General features: G+C 35.4%; 1 protein-coding gene across 1 annotated transcript in view; it reads right to left on the reverse strand.

The window, feature by feature from the left end:
• The window catches only part of CSTF3 (cleavage stimulation factor subunit 3), a 72784-nt gene that overhangs the window by 33887 nt on the left and 19525 nt on the right, over positions 1–19372 (reverse strand). The window contains exons 2-3 of the mRNA XM_034417153.2: positions 18960–19061; positions 18748–18843 (exon numbers count right to left, since the gene is read on the reverse strand). Coding sequence (XP_034273044.1) covers positions 18748–18843; positions 18960–19061 — 198 coding nt within the window. The remainder of the gene's footprint in view (positions 1–18747; positions 18844–18959; positions 19062–19372) is intronic.

A 19372-nucleotide genomic window follows, 5' to 3' on the forward strand; every position in this document is an offset into this window, starting at 1 on the left:
AATACAAAAATTTAAAAAACCAGTTAAAATCGAATTAAATCATTTTTTGGCCCAGACAAATTAAAACATCCCAATAATTTAAGAACAGATTTAAAATTTATGTATTAAAAGAGGGAGGAGATTAGGCCAAGCCTGCTTGATGGAATAAAAGAGTCTTCACAGCGCGGCGGAAGGTGCGCAGATCCGGGATCCTCCGTATCTCTGGGGGGAGCTCATTCCAGACGGTAGGTGCCCCCACAGAGAAGGCTCTCCCCCTAGGGGTCGCCAGCCGACATTGTTTGGCTGACGGCACCCGGAGGAGTCCCTCTCTATGAGAGCGTACTGGCCGGTGGGAGGCTATTGGTGGTAGTAGGCGGTCCCGTAAATAACCAGGTCCTAAGCCATGGAGCGCTTTAAAGGTGGTAACCAAAACCTTGAAGCGCACCCGGAAGACCACCGGGAGCCAGTGCAGCTCGCGCAGGAGAGGTGTCACATGGGAGTGCCATGACGCTCCCATTACCACCCGCGCGGCCGCACTCTGCGCCAGTTGGAGCCTCCGGGTGCTCCTCAAGGGGAGCCCCATGTAGAGAGCATTACAATAGTCCAGGCGGGAGGTGACGAGGGCATGAGTGACTGTGCGTAACGAGTCCCGATCCAGAAAGGGACGCAACTGACGAATCAGGCGAACCTGATAAAAAATCCTCCCGGTCACGGCCGTCAAGTGCTCTTCTAAAGACAGCCGTGAATCCAGGAGGACGCCCAAGTTGCGAGCCCTCTCCGTGGGGGCCAGTGATTCGCCCCCAATAGTCAGAGATGGCGTCAACTGACTATACCGGGACGTCGGAAACCACAGCCACTCGGTCTTGGATGGGTTGAGCCTGAGCCTGTTCCTCCCCATCCAGATCCGTACGGCCTCCAGGCACCGGGACATCACTTCAAGGGCATCGTTGGGGTGATCCGGGGTGGAGATGTACAGCTGGGTGTCATCAGCGTACTGATGGTACTCCACCCCGAAACCACGGATGATCTCGCCCAGCGGCTTCACATAAATGTTGAACAGGAGAGGCGAGAGGACCGACCCTTGCGGCACCCCACATATGAGGGGCCTCGGGGTCGACCTCTGTCCCCCTGTCAACACAGACTGCGACCGGTCAGAGAGAAAGGAGGAGAACCACCGTAACACAGTGCCTCCCACTCCTAACTCTTCCAACCGGTGCAGCATGATACCATGGTCGATGGTATCAAAAGCCGCTGAGAGATCTAACAGGACCAGGACAGAGGAGCACCCCGTCCCGAGCCCTCCAGAGATCATCAACCAACGCGACCAATGCCGTTTCCGTGCTGTACCCGGGCCTGAAACCCGACTGGAACGGATCCAGATACGTTGTTTCATCCAGGTGCTGGGGGAGCTGTTTCGCGACCACACTCTCAACAACCTTCGCCACAAAACGAAGGTTGGAGACCGGACGATAATTTACCAACATTGCCGGGTCCAGGGATGGCTTCTTGAGGAGAGGCCTCACCACCGCCTCTTTCAAGGCGGCAGGAAAGACACCCTCGCCCAACGAAGCATTTATAATCCCCTGGAACCAGCCTCGTGTCACCTCCCGAGAAGCCAGCACTAACCAGGAGGGACACGGGTCCAATAAACAAGTGGTCGCGTTCAGTCTACCCAGAATCCTGTCCACATCCTCAGGGGTCACAGGATCAAACTCATCCCAGATAACATTCTCAAGACCTGCCCCTGTCCCTCCTCCTGAGACTACCCAGTCGGAGTCCAGATCTTCCCGAATCTGAGTGATTTTGTCATACAGATATTGAACAAAATCCTCGGCTCTACCGTCCAAGGGGTCCTCCCGCGCTTCCTGGTGGAGCAGGGAGCGGGTCACCCTGAACAGGGCGGCCGGGCGATTATCTGATGACGCAATAAGAGCAGCAAAATAGCTACATTTCGCTGCTTTTATCGCCACTAGGTAAGTCCTAATATGAGATCTTACCAGTGTCCGGTCCGATTCGGAACGGCTGGCCCTCCAACTGCTCTCTAGGCGTCTTTTCCGGCGCTTCAACTCCCTCAGCTCCTCGGTAAACCAAGGAGCTAAATGAGATCGGCGCCGGGTCAGAGGCCGCAAAGGCACGACCCGGTCCAGAGCTCCAGCGGCCGCCCTATCCCAGGCGGCCACTAGGTCTCCAGTCGGGGCGTGTGCCAGAGCCTCAGGGAATGGCCCAAGCTCCATCTGGAACCTGTCAGGTTCCATCAGGCGCCTGGGGCGGAACCATCTTACCGCCTCCGCCTCCCTGCGGATACTCGGATGCGTCTTATACTCTGAAAAGTACGATATATATATAAAAGCTATGAAGCTTTTATTCACATTTTTATTTTAGTTTGCAAAATAGAACTTATACTCAAGTGTTCCCATCAAATTGATGGAATTTGATACATTGATACATAAATTGTGCCCAAAATTTAAAAAATATTAGGAGACAACTTAAAAGTTTTAGATTTATCATACAAATATTTAAATGTGATTTGACAATGTTACAGTTCATGGAATGCAAGGAACTCAATGTAAATCAACTCATGTACAGTAATAAGAAAATTGCCCCCATTTCTAGCAACAACTTAAATGAAGATGTATAAAAACAGTATGAAAAAAAGGAATTAATCTAGAATGACAGAAGATGCAGCAAAGGAGAGAAATAGTAACTTGAGATGTATTAGACAAAACATTTATTGATTCTGAATATCTGCATCTGTTCTAGAATTTTGTGTGGCCTACTATTTACTCTTGAAAAGAAGATATAATTTTATGGTATTTATGTGTGTAAATGAAATGTTTCAACAGCATTCTCTTTAATGTTTTAGTGTGTACTTATGGTTGATGATGAACCGTGTTTCTGGGATTTCAAACTGACTTTGGATTTATAAATTTAAAGGTTCTGGCTATTGAAAATCAATGTCCAAGAGGATAAGTCTCACATTCGAATTAAATATTTTACTTAAAATTTTTAGTTGAACAGTATGATATTTACACTACATATCAGTCTACGTGTCTATGGAGATTCTCAGTCATCCAAGTCATAGTTGTCCCAAAGGTGCTTTTTCAAGAGGCAACTGGATTTTCTTGTTTTTCTTTGAAGAAGTTTCACTTCTCATCCAAGAAGCTTCTTCAGCTCTTACTGGAAGGAAGGATTTATACTCCTTGCAGACAGATGGTCATTTGCATTCTTTTAGAGTTGTTGAGGCAACTAATACTGCATACATAAACCTCCAGGTGCCTCAACGACTCTCTTGAAAAAGCACTTTTGGGATATCAGGCCAAGTCTGACTTACAGTAAAAATTGCTGCTCATGTTAAACTGAAAAACATTAATAGATTTTTTTCATTGCAGTTACATTTCTATTTTAAAGTGCATTTTACAATTATGATTGCATATATGCATAGTAGTATGAAAGAAATCTACCTTGAATATTATAAATGTATAAAATAGACTTGTCAAATAAAAGAGTATAAACAGTGCAGGAAAGACTTGCACTTAAAATTGTTTACATTTTAATATTAACAAAACAAATATACTAAAAGGCATAATGTACATAATATATTTCAGTATAGTTCATGAAGTACTGAATCAAAATCAGGGAATGTTGCAGGAAAATAACATGCACAATCTATAGTACTATTTTTAAGTGTTCCCACCTCCGTTTTTTGTGGGACTTTAATTCCCCAAATCATTACATACCCAGTAAAAAACCACTCACATTTCACTCAGTGTTTTAGGCTACATAAGGGTCAGAGAACTTTTTTCATATATAAGATGCTCATGTTATCTTCACATGAAAATAGCCAAGGATATATTAATTTACTGTGACTTTTAATCCACAATTTGGTTGGTATGGCCCTCTAGATAGACTGTAATTTAGCAACATTTTCTTTACTCCAATCCTAAACTGTCACAGTATAAAATGATTAAATCTAATCTTAGTCTTATTTCTAAACTGAGGACACTGTAAATTTACCAAAATATTCCTCTCTTTAAAATAATTGGTATCATTTTTCAAAATTAATTTCAACTTAATTTATGTGTTATAGTTTTTTTCTGTTTTGTTTAGCCATCATGGATGTATTATTTTCACAGAACAATGAATATAATTCATATTCAATTTACATATGAATAAAAACGAATTATTTTTTCTTACATGACTGGAGTAGAAGCTCATTTTTTTTAAAAAAAAACATTTTTTTCTCCCACACACAATCATCCTTTGCAGCCAGAGGAGTATTTGTTCAGGAAAGCAAAATATCCTGAATGGAACTGCAGAAATGTAAAGAAGGAAAATAAAAACTTGTGCTTCTTGAACAGCAGCTTGTATGTTGCATGGCAGATAATTTTCAACTGTGATTTTCAAACCAGTCTTTAAATTGAAATGGAGACTTGCTTTTCAGAAAATAACAAGACTTACAATGTATGCTGTAACCTCAGACGTTGAAGATACAGTAATGTATGTATCTCCCCAAAGTATGGAAAAGCCTCATTGCTACAGTAGTTATAACAGAATATATTAGCTAAAAAAATCTGTTTGGAAATGTTTAATAGACAAAAAGATAAGCTGCAATTTAATATAGAAAATGTTAACCAAATTATATGTGGGCTGGTTAAAATATTAATTCAAAGATAAAGCTACAAAGAATGAAAGAATTTATGTTCTACACATTTTCACAAAACTAATTCTGAATATTAAAATAACTGAAGAAAATTAAGATTTAAATTTCGTAAAAAAAATTGACAAAATTGTTAATTTACAATATATACTATCTTTCTACATATTCATGTGAAACTCAAATATTGTGCATTGCAGAATATGAGATTGAAATATCACTTTCACACATGCCATTGGATACAAGATATTTTTATTATAAACAGAAGTGAAAGTAAAACTAAACAATCTTTGAGCAGAAAAGTTTTATACTGGTATTTGGAATAGAGTAGCATAACAATAGTCAAAACTTGATGGCAAGGAAATTGTCTGTAACCTCAAAAGACCATTTCTGAAAAAAAAGTCAAGTAAGTGTGTAAGTTGATTTTAGCTCACTTGTATATAGATCTGCATTACCCCTTGACTCCAATTCATGCTTATCAGCATGGCATTATTTACCCCCTTTTTAATGTGAAGTGTGTCGGTTACTATACATGGAGTTGAGATAAAGTACATAGTAACATGGAGTTACAGTACATAGTATCTTATTCTCTTACATAATATCCTGGCAGAATATTTCTTTTCCACGTGAAAGGCTAAGGCCTAATACTTCACACTTTCTTCCCAGCATCCCCAAATTCAGTACTACTACCACCTTTTAGTCATATAGAGAAACTTTCAGGACATTTATATAAACATGAATAAATACCCTAAGGCAGGGGTGTCAAATTCAATGCCCATAGGGTCCTTAGATCTGGCCCGCAAGACTGACCTGGAAACAGCAGACCTGCCTGTGGTGCCTCTGCTAGAGAAAATGGAGTTCGGGAGGGCCATTTTCGCTGGCAGAGTGCTCGGACCACCACAGGCGTCGACATGAGTGACATCGAGCTGGCCAGGCCAACCCTGACTACGTCCACACACACACACCCCGAGGTCAAACACAACCCTGATGCAGCCCTTTATGGAACTAAGTTTGACACCCCTGTCCTAAGGCTATGATTTGAACAAAAACTATTATGTCAAAGCAGAGGTTGTAAAATAACACTAAAAGTCACATCATGTGGGTGTGTTTTGGGGGTAATCTGAGTCAGTCCATTTGATTTTCAGAAAATATATAAAACATTACAAGCTCATGAGATGAAATCTGGCTATGCATCATTCCATCTATGTACTGGAAAAAATTAATCTTATTTATTAGTGCAATATAAAACAGAATGTTATATATTGTTATAATGGTATATAAAAAATTATTTACATGTTGGGACTTGATGTTTTAAGTCTATATGATTTCATATGTCATCTTTGTTCATGTTTCTATTTAGCAATTAAATAAGAGCCTTGATAGTACAGTGGTTTAGTGCACTCTGTTATTAACACAGCTGCCTGCAATTTCTGCTGGTTCGAATCTCTCCAAGGCTCAAGGTTGACTCAGCCTTCCATCCTTTCTAAGGTAGGTGAAATGAGGACCCAGTTTGTGGGGGCAATAAGCTGACTTTGTATAAAATATACAAAAGAATGAAGGCTATTGCTTAACGCATTGTAAGCCGCCCCGAGTCTCCGGAGAAGGGCGGCATATAAATCAAATTTAAAATAAATAAATAAATAAATAAATAAATAAATAAATGCCTGTAGTAAGATTTCAAAAAGTAAAATACTATTATATCTCCATTGTAGAAATAATATGGGATGGTTAAAGCTTTGCCATATTATTCCATATAAAACTATCGCAGGTTGCAGGAGTCAATATATATATTCATCCAAGCTCCTTCCAGGGACATTAATAGAATTAGAACGGTCTCCTGTGAGCCTCAGGAAGTGAAGAGGTTTAGTTGCTCCTTTCAGTTCCATTGACACCGCTACTATACGACTCTAAGAACAGAATATTAACACATAGTAAAGAAGAAAGTCTGATCTGTTGCATTTTGCAAGGATGAAGCAAGTAGAATGTTCACCCATGCCCCTAAACAGAATAGTTTCACAATGTTGATTACAAAACTGGGGATTGGTAATATATTGAGAAACACCTGACAATAAATAATGAAGAGATGGAGATAAAATGGAACAACCTTGGCCTAACTTATTTGAAATAGCAGATGTATACATTCTTATGTTTCTGTTCAGAACTGCAACAGTATTTTAAACCTGGAAGCTTAGTTTGAAAACACTATAGGCAAAATGCTATAGTGATGCCAGATTTAATGCCCCAGATTTAAGTAATTTGGATAATCCAGTACCCACCAGCTTTAAACAAAATTGCCTTGCTAAAGCCTAGGTGAATAGATTACATAACTGGACCTTCCTAGCTATACAAGTCTACATGCAAGCAAATAGAAGTAATTTTAAACACCTAAATAGGATCAAGATAAATTCCTGACACATAGGATATTGGTTGTAGTTGAGTCCAAAGAGTAAATTAAGAATATAAAAGAGGCAAACACTTGGTGCAAGTTTAAAATTGAGAAACAAACACGTAAAGGAATGTTTGGTAAAAAAGAAACTGGAATACAGTCACAACTTTTAAAGGGCATGGGGAAAGGAAGTAGCATGAAGGAAAAACACATTGAGATTCAACCCCTTTCCACTGGATTCTATAGGAATGTTGCAGAAAGGAACTAAGAACCATTTTCTTTTCCAGTAATTATCACCCTCAATTCTACTTAGAAATCTTTTATTTGGGCTTATGTGTGTATATAAGGAAAGTTGTTGTTTTGCTGTTTTGATTCTAACATCCTGCTTTAAGTTAAGTCTGCTAAGAAACCAATATATGCACAAAACCAATATATTGTTTTGACTTCACTTCAAAACCTCAGTTGTACATCACTACCTAAAACTACATAAAATAAAAACTTGAATAGGCAGAAGAATATGAATAGCAAATGTTTAGGCATAATTTATGAAGAATTTGCAAGATTCAACTCACACATTTCAAGAAATAAAGTATTCCTAATTATAGCCATATTTCAATCATATATCATAAAGGACTAGTACTTTATAACATTTCAATGTTATACTGAAGCAATCAACCTGTCAAGTATTGTGTTGTAAAGATAGATGTGAAATTTCATGTTCCTTTCTGGATAGGATCATATGATCAGAAATGTAAGATGGTGTTTACTGGTAAGTATTAAAATAGAGACCAGATTGAGAACACTTTATATTAAAAGTACTAAATGGATATAATCAGGCTGAAGGTGCTGTCATTTGTCTTGAATAAAATGTTCACTTGCAGATGTATGAAAAATCTAAATTATCAGGAAAATATTGTCCAATATAGTTATTATTTTTCCCTAGAAAACTACCTGATACACACAATAAATACACAGCCTTCCTGTAAGTGAAATGTTCTCATATTTCAAGAACTTTTTTTAAATGTACAGGTGAGAATACCAATGACCTTGTTCTTTTAACTAGGTAGATTTTACTCCATTGGACTAGATGTCTCATATTTGCAAAAACTTTCCACCTTCAGTGAAAATGTCTTGCATACATGCAGTGTACTAAGGATAATCCTCAATTTACAACTATTTGTTTACTGACAGCTTGAAGTTACAATACTGGAAAAACTGACTCTGACTGTTTTTCATACTTATGATCGTTGCAGCATCCCTCTGGTTATGTGATCAAAATTCAGACACTTGGCAACGGGTTCATATTTATGACAGTTGCAGTATCCCGGTGCCATGGGATCAACTTTTGCGGCCTTCTGACAAGCAAACTCAATAGGAAGCCAGAGTCACTCCGTTACTAATTTAACTGCAGTGATTCGCTTAACTGTGGCAAGAAAGTTAAATGGAGCAAAACTCACTCAACAACCGTCTCACTTAAGCAACATAAATTTTGGATCAGTTGTGGTCATAAGTCGAGGACTACCTTTACGCCCTGCATAAATTTTTCTTCTGTTTCTTTGAAGCCATAAACTTTTTATGTTTTAAATATATATATTTGTCCCAGTATCAAAAATAGCAAAGCTGAGGCCATAGTAGAATATGAATTGTACGTGTTTTCTAAGAAAGCTTAGCTAACAGATGGCGGAATATGCATTAACGAATGGAAAATATTTTTGACAGTGCAGCATTTTATAGTACTGAGACCTATTTCATGCTGAGATGATTAAATTATCATAAAATAATTTAGGTACAGTAGATACAAAATAATAAGTACTCTTTTTAATGTGTCTTTATTCTTTGAGGGGAAAAAATCAATCACATCCATAATACTATGTATAATTAATACAATTAAAGAAGGCATATTTAAGCAACCATAATTTCTAACACTAAAACGAATTGCCAAGAGATGAAAATTTGGGGATAAAATAAGTATATTGCCAAAAGCAGCACAGGAAAATAAGTAAAAAAGGTTGTCTGACCATAAAACTGAAGTTTACACAAACAGAACATATTATTAATCATATATAATGGTTGAGTCTACATATTGAACGTAAAGTGCAATAACTTTCTTGCCAAATCAGAATGATTTTAATCAGCATTTTGTTTCTATTAATGGAAAACTAGATAATATGAAATTCATGCAACTATGATGAGCCTTTTACTATAACATAGTTATAGGTAATTAATAGTACTAAAACTGCAATATATATTGAGGATTACAATATATTGAAAGCAAGGGACAAAATTAAGTCTTAAGTGGAGACAATCTGCATTACCCAAATAAGGACAGCTATTTGCGGCTCTGCAGAATCTAAACTGTTAACAAAAAAAAAACCTGTTACGAAGGAAATAATTTTTCTCTGCCTTGGCCATTTTGTACTTTTGACCGTGACCCAGAATGCCTTTTCAATTTGTACCATTAAAACTTCAAGTATCCAACTCGTCAGTTTATATTTAATTCAATATAAATGTTTTTCCACCATTGATTTCCAAAATATAATTTTATTATTATTCTACAATAATTCTTTATTTTTTCTTTAGCCTTTATTATTTATTTATTCTTTATTCTACAGTAAGATCAGATTTTATCTGAACAGGTAAAATCTAGAGCATGAAGATTTCACAAAACTTAATCTTTGCTTTGTAAATGAAATACATGGAGAAAAAGAGAGAGAATCTCTCTAACATTATTCTGTAATTTAAGCATTAATAAAGGAAGTCAATTTTTAGAAACCACTCGATCATTGCTTTATTTTATCTTAATTTCATGCACTAGTAAAAGAATACATATAAAAGGCATTTTTTAAAAATATCTTCATATTCAAAACAGTTGAAGCTTTTCTGTTTGTAAGGACTTCACATTTCAGTAATTAAATCTGTTGGTTAGAATATTAAAAAAAATACTGTTGTCAACTCCTCTACCAATTCTTAAAAGTAAAACTACTGAAACTGAAAAGTACAAACTGATTCTTTTTAAAAGTAGCACAATTACATCACAGGATTTGAAAAGCTTCATTTCTTAAATTGTTTTTTTATGAAATGTTATTACAGCATATTTTCTAGCATTACTAGATCTATGTTTGAACATTACAGAACTTTTTAACAGCACTAAATTTATCGTTCTGATTCTTTAATCTGTCCATTTTTGAACATTCTATTTTTTGTAATATATAAAGACTGAATAAATATACAGAAGATAAAGCTAACCATTGGCAAGGACTTAAAAATTTGCAGTTCCTTGAAGCAGACTATATATACAGGAAATGATACATAAATTACATAAGCAGACTATATACCTGAAATGATAAATTAAAATATTTTTAAAATTATGTATTTGGCAAATTTACTACATATAAATAATTTAGGCTGTGAATGAAGGTTGTATAGTCCTGAGAATATAAAGCAAATAATTTAATATCCAACTTCTATCACTGAACAACATGTGGCTCCAAGTTGCCCATCGCTCAGAACTTTCTTGCATAATACTGTTTAGTAAATACCAGAAGTTCTGGAAATGGGGGCGGATTTGCAAAGAATAAAGAAATATATACACAATGACATTATTATTTTATGATGGGCTATTTTACATTTAGCAACTAAAATATTCTAATACCTACTTTAGAAATCTGAAATATATTTAAAAGTAATAGTCTCCTTTAGACAGTCAAAACTAAGTATTTGCATACATTTAAATAAGAGTTGCTATGAACAACAGTCCCAAATAGAGTCAGGATAATATGTGAAAATGCAGGGATCCAGATAATCTAACAGTTCTGTATTTCAGAATTCATTTTTTTCAAGCTCAATGGTATGACTGATTTTTAGAAACAAATTTGTTAATTTATTGTCATTTTAAAAAATTGACATTTTTGTGATCACATTTTCACAATATAAAACTGAAACTGAAGTTTTAAAAAAAATATATGCAGTAATTTCTACTTCTATATTTTTTATTTTTATGAAGAAAATATTACCTCATATATTAGATTACATTAAATAATCCTAAATCATATGACAAATTACTTTTGTAATGTAGGTTTTAGAAGTCAAAAAAAATGCAGCATGTTGTCATAAAGCAAATAAGCAATTTAAAAACCTGGGCCAATTAAAAATCAAATCAGATCTGATCTCTGATGCAAAACTACAACAGACAAAAATTAATGTTTATTAACAAATAGGGAAAAAACAGACAAGTGCAATTTTTAAAAGATCATTTTTAGGGAAGGAATACTTAAAAGATCTAGGGAGAGTAATTACTTTGTACAGAGAATCCATACAATTTAAAAAAGACAAATATAATTATATAGAGCATATTAATGTAAGTTCATAGGACTTGTAGCAGTGGGAAAATATTTTACAAATGATGTATTTTTTACATTTTTCCTAAATATTTTATGAAAAGAGATTAAGGAAAAATAAGAAAAAATAAAAATAACTTCAAAGTCCTAAATTTTAGGACTAGTGTCTACCATTTCTTGATTTTGCAAAGTATCTGCCAATCTATGGCAATATTCAATTTAATCTAAACGTTGGTTATTGATATTCTCAAGTGTAAAAGATATTAAAATCTGAAGTACTAGTTTGAAATTGATAGGTAATCAGATTTAAATCTCTAGAGCCGTGATGGTGAACAGGTGGCATGTGGAGCCATCTCTGCGGGCACGTGAGCCGAGGCCCAGGTCAGCTCCACTGCGCATGCCCAAGTGCCTCCTGCCAGCCAGCTGATTTTTGGATCTCTGCTGGAAGGTGCGCGCATGTGCAGGGGTGTCACGTGCACATGCACAGGGGGGATGTGGCAGCCCACCGCCCATTTTTGGTTCCAGGAGGTTTCAGGGAGGCCTGCTAGCACCAAAATGGGGGTCATGCGTATGCAGCAATGGGAGTGCGGGTGGGTTGCGTGCGCCTGCATGGGAGGCGACACCTGCGTGGGGGCATTGCATTATGGGTGGCGGCACGCACACTGTTGCGCGCACGCTTTCAGCACCCGAGGGAAAAAAGGTTCGCCATCACTGCTCTAGAGTATAAAAATCATTTTCTTTAACGAAAGTTGATACTTACGAAGGCACATTATATTTAACCAATGTGGAATGAAAAACTGACATTTTACTTCAACTTAAATATAATTGTACATGAGTTTTTATCAATTAGAGAATGTCAAGGTTTTAATTAAATATTCATCTAAGTAATTCGATTCATTTTATTGCCATTACATACTTTTGACTGATTAAATTGTGTGTGTGTGTGTGTATGAAACCATAGTTTTGTTTTGTGAATGAACCACAAATCGTTTTCACAAATCTACAAAGTTCAGAAGATATCATGTTCAGCTGTAAGGGTTTAACCAAAATGTTATATGATATCAAACTTAAATTATTTAGTTTAGGTTTTAAATAGGTTTCAGATTTATCCAATTTCTTCCTCACAGTCATGCCCGGGGGGGGGGGGGGGGGGGGGAGGAAAAAAACCTAGAATATTTACCGAAACTGCTTTGCAAAATAGAAGTAATTTTCCCTAATACATTTAGCATATATGTTTAGCATTTCACCATAAGTATTCATCTATCCATTCTACAAAATTAAGCCAAACAAATAGCATTTGCAATTTAATATATTATTGTCCCTTAGGAAATACATCCCACAAATAAATGAAAATTTTATAATTAATAGACAAAGGAGCTGAAACATTTAACTAAGCCTCACAACAACCCTGTGAGGTAGGTAAGAAATCTTCCAGAACAAATCTTCTGGTTGAGTAACTTCAATTAAACTTACCACAAGTGAAACAACACATGACAAGAGAAAGTAAAAGAAAGTTCATCCATCCGTGTCCCAAGGAGATACACGAAACGCTCAGTATATTCCTTTAAGCTGAAAATATTGTGATTTGTGTATAATGTGTAAGCAGCATTTTTAAGAGTTTTTTTTAGTTACTACACTTAAATAAAATTATGTAACAATGTTACTATTTCTTAATAGCTCTGTTCAATTTATCAAAAATTCTAATTTTTAGATATAAAAATAGTGCCTCAACTAAAAATAAATTGAAACTGGAAATTATTTGTACATTCTTACAATTTTACAAAGTTAGATTTCCCTATTGTTGCTCTAATAATTACTAAGTAGAACCCCCTTACATTTTCTTAGTTTAAAACTTAAGTTTTAGATCAGAATATGTATAAATGCTTATTGTTAGTCTCTTAAGAACAGGTTTATATAATTAGATCCTTTTCCATGTACTGCAAACATTCTAGAAATGAGCAAAATTTACAATTTTAAACCCTTTATAGGTGGGATAAATTCATCAATATATTCCAAATGCCAATCACATAGTCAATAGTCGAGTGTATGGAGTTTGCATTGAAAAAATAAACCAATGTAAAGAAATGGAGCAAAGCAATGTTGAAGATTTTGAAGTTTATCCAAGAATATTTGATTGCTTTATGAAGTTGTGTTCACAGATGTCAAAGAAAAAAGAAAATGCCAGTTTCTTTAATTTCCCTAAACCAAGTAAGAGTTTATGATTCAACAAAGCTTTATTCAGGAACTCCAAATGTAGTCTGTCACTTCTAATATAATCAGCATCTCCATCGACAAAAGGCAGACTTATTTTAGAGAATATATGGATTGCCAACCCAAAAATGCAAAATAACAAGCGGTCTTCCCACACCTGAAGGGGCCCCCATTTGTTCTTCTCTAGAGGGCAGGCAATGAAATTATTTAGTTTAGTTCACAGAACATGTTGACAATGCATGTTTATTCCCATTATAATCTGTACTGCTTTATTCATTTCTACAGACAAATGAAAATATATCAGTAAGTGATTCTGCCTATTGTGCTGCTTCTGGGTATTTTCCCTACCTAACATGAATGAAAATTAGCTCACCATGCAGTCTTCCTAGCCCGCACAGATGATTAAGAGAAAGATGAAAAAGAGATGAAGATAGATTGATTTTGCAATATTACTCTATTCCTTGAACAACTATAAATTAAAATGAGTCAAGAGTGTATTTTTGGACAGACAAATATAAGAAACTTGAAAATATCTCTATGGATACAATGCAAAATATTTTTGAAGACAACATCAACTAAAACTGAAGACAAAGAAGTGATATTCTGAAAGACAAGAGATTTTAATACCTATTCTTTTTATGATTAAAATTGTTCAGCAAGAACTAAAATAATTTCCCTTATCATATCACCTATCTTATCATCATATGCCTATCATATAGACAAGAATCTCCCATTCATTCACAGCATACATATGCAAAACATCTATGATTCAATCTTTGGTATCGCCAAGTAGGAATGGAAAAGCCTCTGTCTTAAACCCAAGGCTTACTACCAGGGAGTATTTAAAGTACTAAACTGTGTGATTTGGTACAAACAGTTGCTTGTACAGTGCAGATTTTAGACCTGCTCAGAAATTTCTTATTTATAACGGGTGCATATTGGCACGGAGGGCTCATGGTGTTAATGATATATCCTAATCAAAATGCAATTTTATATAATATGGAGAAAAAAGGTTTTTCCTTTTCCTATTAGAAATACTTAATACAGTCATACCTCTGCATTCAACTGCTTCAAAACTCATCGATTTCGGTATTTTGACGTATTTTGAAGCAGAAATCTTGTCCTGGCACTTGTCTTTCTCTCAATAGTCAACACGCAAGGAAGAACTTGCTGATGTCAGCTGCCTCATGATTCACTATTTCTTCTGGCCAAAATAACAGGTCACAAAGTTTTCTCAGTACCCATCAGTTTTAGTATTCTTCCAGACAGTGGTGGGTTGCTCCCGGTTCGGCCGAGCCGGTAGTAATGATCATGTGACATCACCGAACCGGTTCTCTTTGACTGGGAGCTGGGCTGTCCTGCCCGCCCGTGTGATATTTCTACATAATTTCTCGTTTTTTAGCACAGCTGATAGGCGCGGCAGAGTGGATTGCTGCACCTCAGCTGGACAGAAACAAGAATGTGCTTGCGTGGAGCGCAAGTTTGGCACGCGTGCACGAAGAGAACCGGTGGTAACACTGGTTGGAACCCACCACTGCTTCCAGATCAAATTACCAATGAGTACCAATGTACCACTGTATTATAAACTTCACCATTGGCTGTAATGATGACCTCTGTCATTATTACTTCAAATATTGGTGCTTCTATTTGGATTGTATTCACTTGGGCAAAAAGATGATCAAGCAAAATATAAGTTATTTTTTATTCACATAAATCAGCTTTACCAATATTAGTAACTTACACATGCATTTCTCTTACTGACATTCCCAACAAGGCTCAGTCTCTTAATACAAAGCTTTATCCAAAGTACTCACAGCCTATTCTTGTTCGTGTCCTCAAATCTCATCAAGTAATAACTTTGTTTAAAGTTAGGGGCGGAATTAAAATGTTAGGGATAGAGTCAAATGATACAGCTTATAAATGTAAGAGTTAGCACTTCAAAACTTAATGTCTAGAATATTTTAATACTATATACAAGTGAGAAACTCCTGGAAATGAGTTGTAGAGATACACTACAGAAAAGGATTCCCAGGACATTATCTCACTCATTTTCTTTCAGTGAAGTAAGTCTTTCTCTTTCAACATATCCACACACGTTTGGCATTATAAGTATGGATGGAAAAGCAGAAAGAAACAAAAATGCCAAAATTCCATTCCTTCCTTGAAGAAATGCTAATGAACATTAGGGAGCTTATAACACATAATCTAGTTTTTTAAATTGCACAAATAAAAGAAAAATTACTAGAAATGTTATTCACCATAAAGGAAATGAACTTTTCAAAGTACAGCATCTGATCACTGAATGCAATATTGCAATAAAGGTATAATAACTGTTAAGGAAAAACTGATGTTCTGATTTATTTCCCTCCTTTGAAGATACTGTCCAGTGTAAGAAAAATGGTGAAGGTATCACTCTTTCTCCTATCATTTACAGAAGTTTTGCTCCAACTGACAATATTTATATTTTTGTAAGTGGAAAGATATACTAATTATTAAGGACTGGTGTGCAAAAATATTTCACACATATCAAGGCAGAAGTTTAAAAGTAGAATTGTTACAAGAACTGGTCTACAATTGGAATTCAGGTCTTATTTGCAAAATTACTCTTCCTTAAATATCACTCCGAAATATTCTTTCTTGCAATCTGCTGCATTGCTTCTCCCCCACCCCCCATTTTTAACTCAAAGCTGTTTTCAAATAATAATAATTTAAAGCATTTATTAAAAGCAATAGAGGTTTCAATGTGTCAAATGAGGTTTTTAAGCTGCTATGTGTAAAATTCAAGAAATCTGCAGCAAAGAAAAAAATGTTTCTGCTATGCTTAGGAGTTCTGCAAACTCAATAAACTACTTGGTGACATAATAATTATAAAGACAAAGATCTATAATATAAATAAAGACTTTACAGTTTGTATTAATCCTATTTCCAATTGTAGAAAGAAATACATATCTTCTCATTCCAAATGTGCAGGACTATAACTCTCAGAATTTCTAGCCAGCATAGACAACATTTAGTTGGTCAGGAATTTTTAGTTTCAGTTCCACAAATCTGGCAAGCCTTAAATCAGGCAAGGAAGATATATAAACTCAATTACGGATTGGTAATTTGCCCTATATGTATCCTAACTGGCTGAAAACCTGAGATGTACAGATGTTTGTGTATAAAGAATTTGCTTATAAGCATGGAAATAAGAGGAAAAAAACCCAACTTCCCTTTCGTACGTTGTAAGTGCTGCTTTGTAATGAGTTGAGGGATATTTTGTGCATCACAGAACACGATCAGGAGAGCTGGGAGTAAGTATGATGACCATGATAAACAGTATTTGGATTCTGAACTTTGTTCAAATACCATATTAGGATGAAGGCAGACTACTAACAGGTTCTATTTTTATTACAACCTACTCATCATTTACAACTGTTCTCTAATTAAAGTTACCAATATCTGATTCTTTTTTTAAAAAAAAAATCTGATTTACATTTTCTTAGCATACAGAAAAAATGCTCAGGCAAAAACCTTTATCTTAATTTCTGTTACCAAATTAATTTCAAGGCACTGGAGTAGGCTACTAGAATAAGCCTGCTTATGACATAAAATTCCTCAGAATGTATTAGTGTTATTAATGGGAAAAACTTAAGAAAGGCATATTGTGTTGATTTAGTTTAGCTGCTTACTTGTATAGATGTCCCAATATTTCCACTAAGGAAAAAAAAAACAATACTAAGAAGGCAAATGTAGTATCAAGATTTAAATCTACTAAATCAGGGCTGTCAAACTCGTAGCCCACAGGCCAGATGCATCATGTGCTAGCTACGTCCACACCCAGTTTAGTGAAGGGGAAAAGTCGGGATACGTCACGTGAAGACGTAAGTTTGACACCCCTGTACTACATCATGTTCTACTGAGACTCCGCCAAAAAGTAAGCAGCTCTTCAAGTCTCCTAAAAACAAACAGAAGAACTAGAATGTTTCTTTTATCTAAACTTGTGATAACCATACATATTTATATGCACAAAAGAAAAAATATAGGATAGTATCCAACATTTATCCTGGGTATGTAAGAAATTAATATTCATGGAACAAAAATGCTGGATACCACAATTATATGCATTTATGTTAAATAGTCCTGGATGGACAGCTTATCATAAATAAACTGCCCTAAAAAGAAATTTTAACACCAATACATGTTAATCACAAAGTATTATCTTACTTTGACATATATGTTGCTGAATGGGTGGGGGTATGTATCCCTACAAAGCATAACATGTAACTGAGTATCTCTATATTTGAATGTGCGTTATATACTTATTCCAACAATGTCAACCATAGTTTTTCCTTAATCTCTGAAAGGCATTTAACATAAACGCATATCCTGTAATACTCTGTACTCGTCTCTTTTTTTAAAAAAAAATCTTACATTAACTTATTCATTTTATGCCATATACATGACATAATGCAGAAGATTTTTAATCCTGACTATATTAATTTATGTAATGTTATTCTACAGAAAAATTATTATCTACACATTTTTTTAAACATTTTAATAAATGTAATCTTTGCACAGGAGTGAAAGGCCTAAAAATCCAAAGAAAGAATTAGAAAAAAAAATTTTTTTTCAAGAAAGCTTAGGTCTTTCTAGGCTTTTAACAAAACAGGATAAAATGCTTGCCTGCTCTGATTATGGAATTTCTTGATGTATGTACTTATACCCTTGATTCTGGGTAAATCTGCATATGACACATGTCATTGTTTGTCAAATAAAAATTGCCTGCATCTCCACCCTCCAACCCAGAAAAATATTTTCAGCTACTGAAATCAGGTTCAGAAATACTATTAGAGCCCAAAAGGTCATAAAACCATTTGTTAACTTTACATGCACAAAAAGGAGCTCTAAATAAATGACACAGGAGGCAATAAATTGACACGACAAGTAAATAAAAGGCTAAAGCACTCCAATACCATTGAAACTGTTTTAATGTTGTTGCAAGTCCACAATGCAACAATCACCAGATCATATAGACCCAAATATTTGGATTCACTTTAATTACCCTTTTCTCCTATTTTACATAAATTATGAAATGTTCAGCTCCTCTTTTACCTGAATTTGTGTATGAACCTAAGAAATCATTTTTCAACCCTACTTAAATTCTTATATGATTAAGAAAAAAATATGAAAATATTAACCTCAGCTTCAATGTACAGTTTCCAGAATCTGCCAGAACTGGGGAACTGGGCAACAAGGCGTTCATAGGTCTTCCGTGCTTTGTCTATAGGTTGATTCTAAAAATTAAAAACCAATAATATTTACAATATGTAAAATGTATTCACATTTACTTGAGAACCAAGCATTGTGAGTGGACCCACTGATAAGGAAATGTAATCCTATTTCACTAAACCTGTGCCTCTCGAATGAGAATGCTCCAAGCGTCAAGGTCATATGGATTCTCTTCTAGTTTCTTTTCAGCTTTCTTTACTTTTTCTGGGACATATTCAGCAGCCTAGAAAACACAGAGCAGAAAGTTAAGAGCCAATAAATAACATGGTAAATCCAATGCCACCCACAATCTGTAACTTTCATATTTGTATAATCATAGTTATAATTAACTAGTGGTATATTTTTTCTACCACTTGAGCATGCGCAGAGGAACATAAAAAGTACCGACAGAATGTACTACATTGGATGGATTACTTAAAGCCAGTACTAAAAATGTTAAATCCAATTTCTTCCGTGCTTCTTTATTATTGCATTGGTTCACATAGTAACATTAAATCATAATCACAATACTATGCATGTTTTGTGAGGCTTATT

Source organism: Pantherophis guttatus, chromosome 1 (genome assembly GCF_059756535.1).
Source record: "Pantherophis guttatus breed Tessera chromosome 1, ASM5975653v1, whole genome shotgun sequence".
In the NCBI taxonomy this organism is placed as follows: domain Eukaryota; kingdom Metazoa; phylum Chordata; class Lepidosauria; order Squamata; family Colubridae; genus Pantherophis; species Pantherophis guttatus.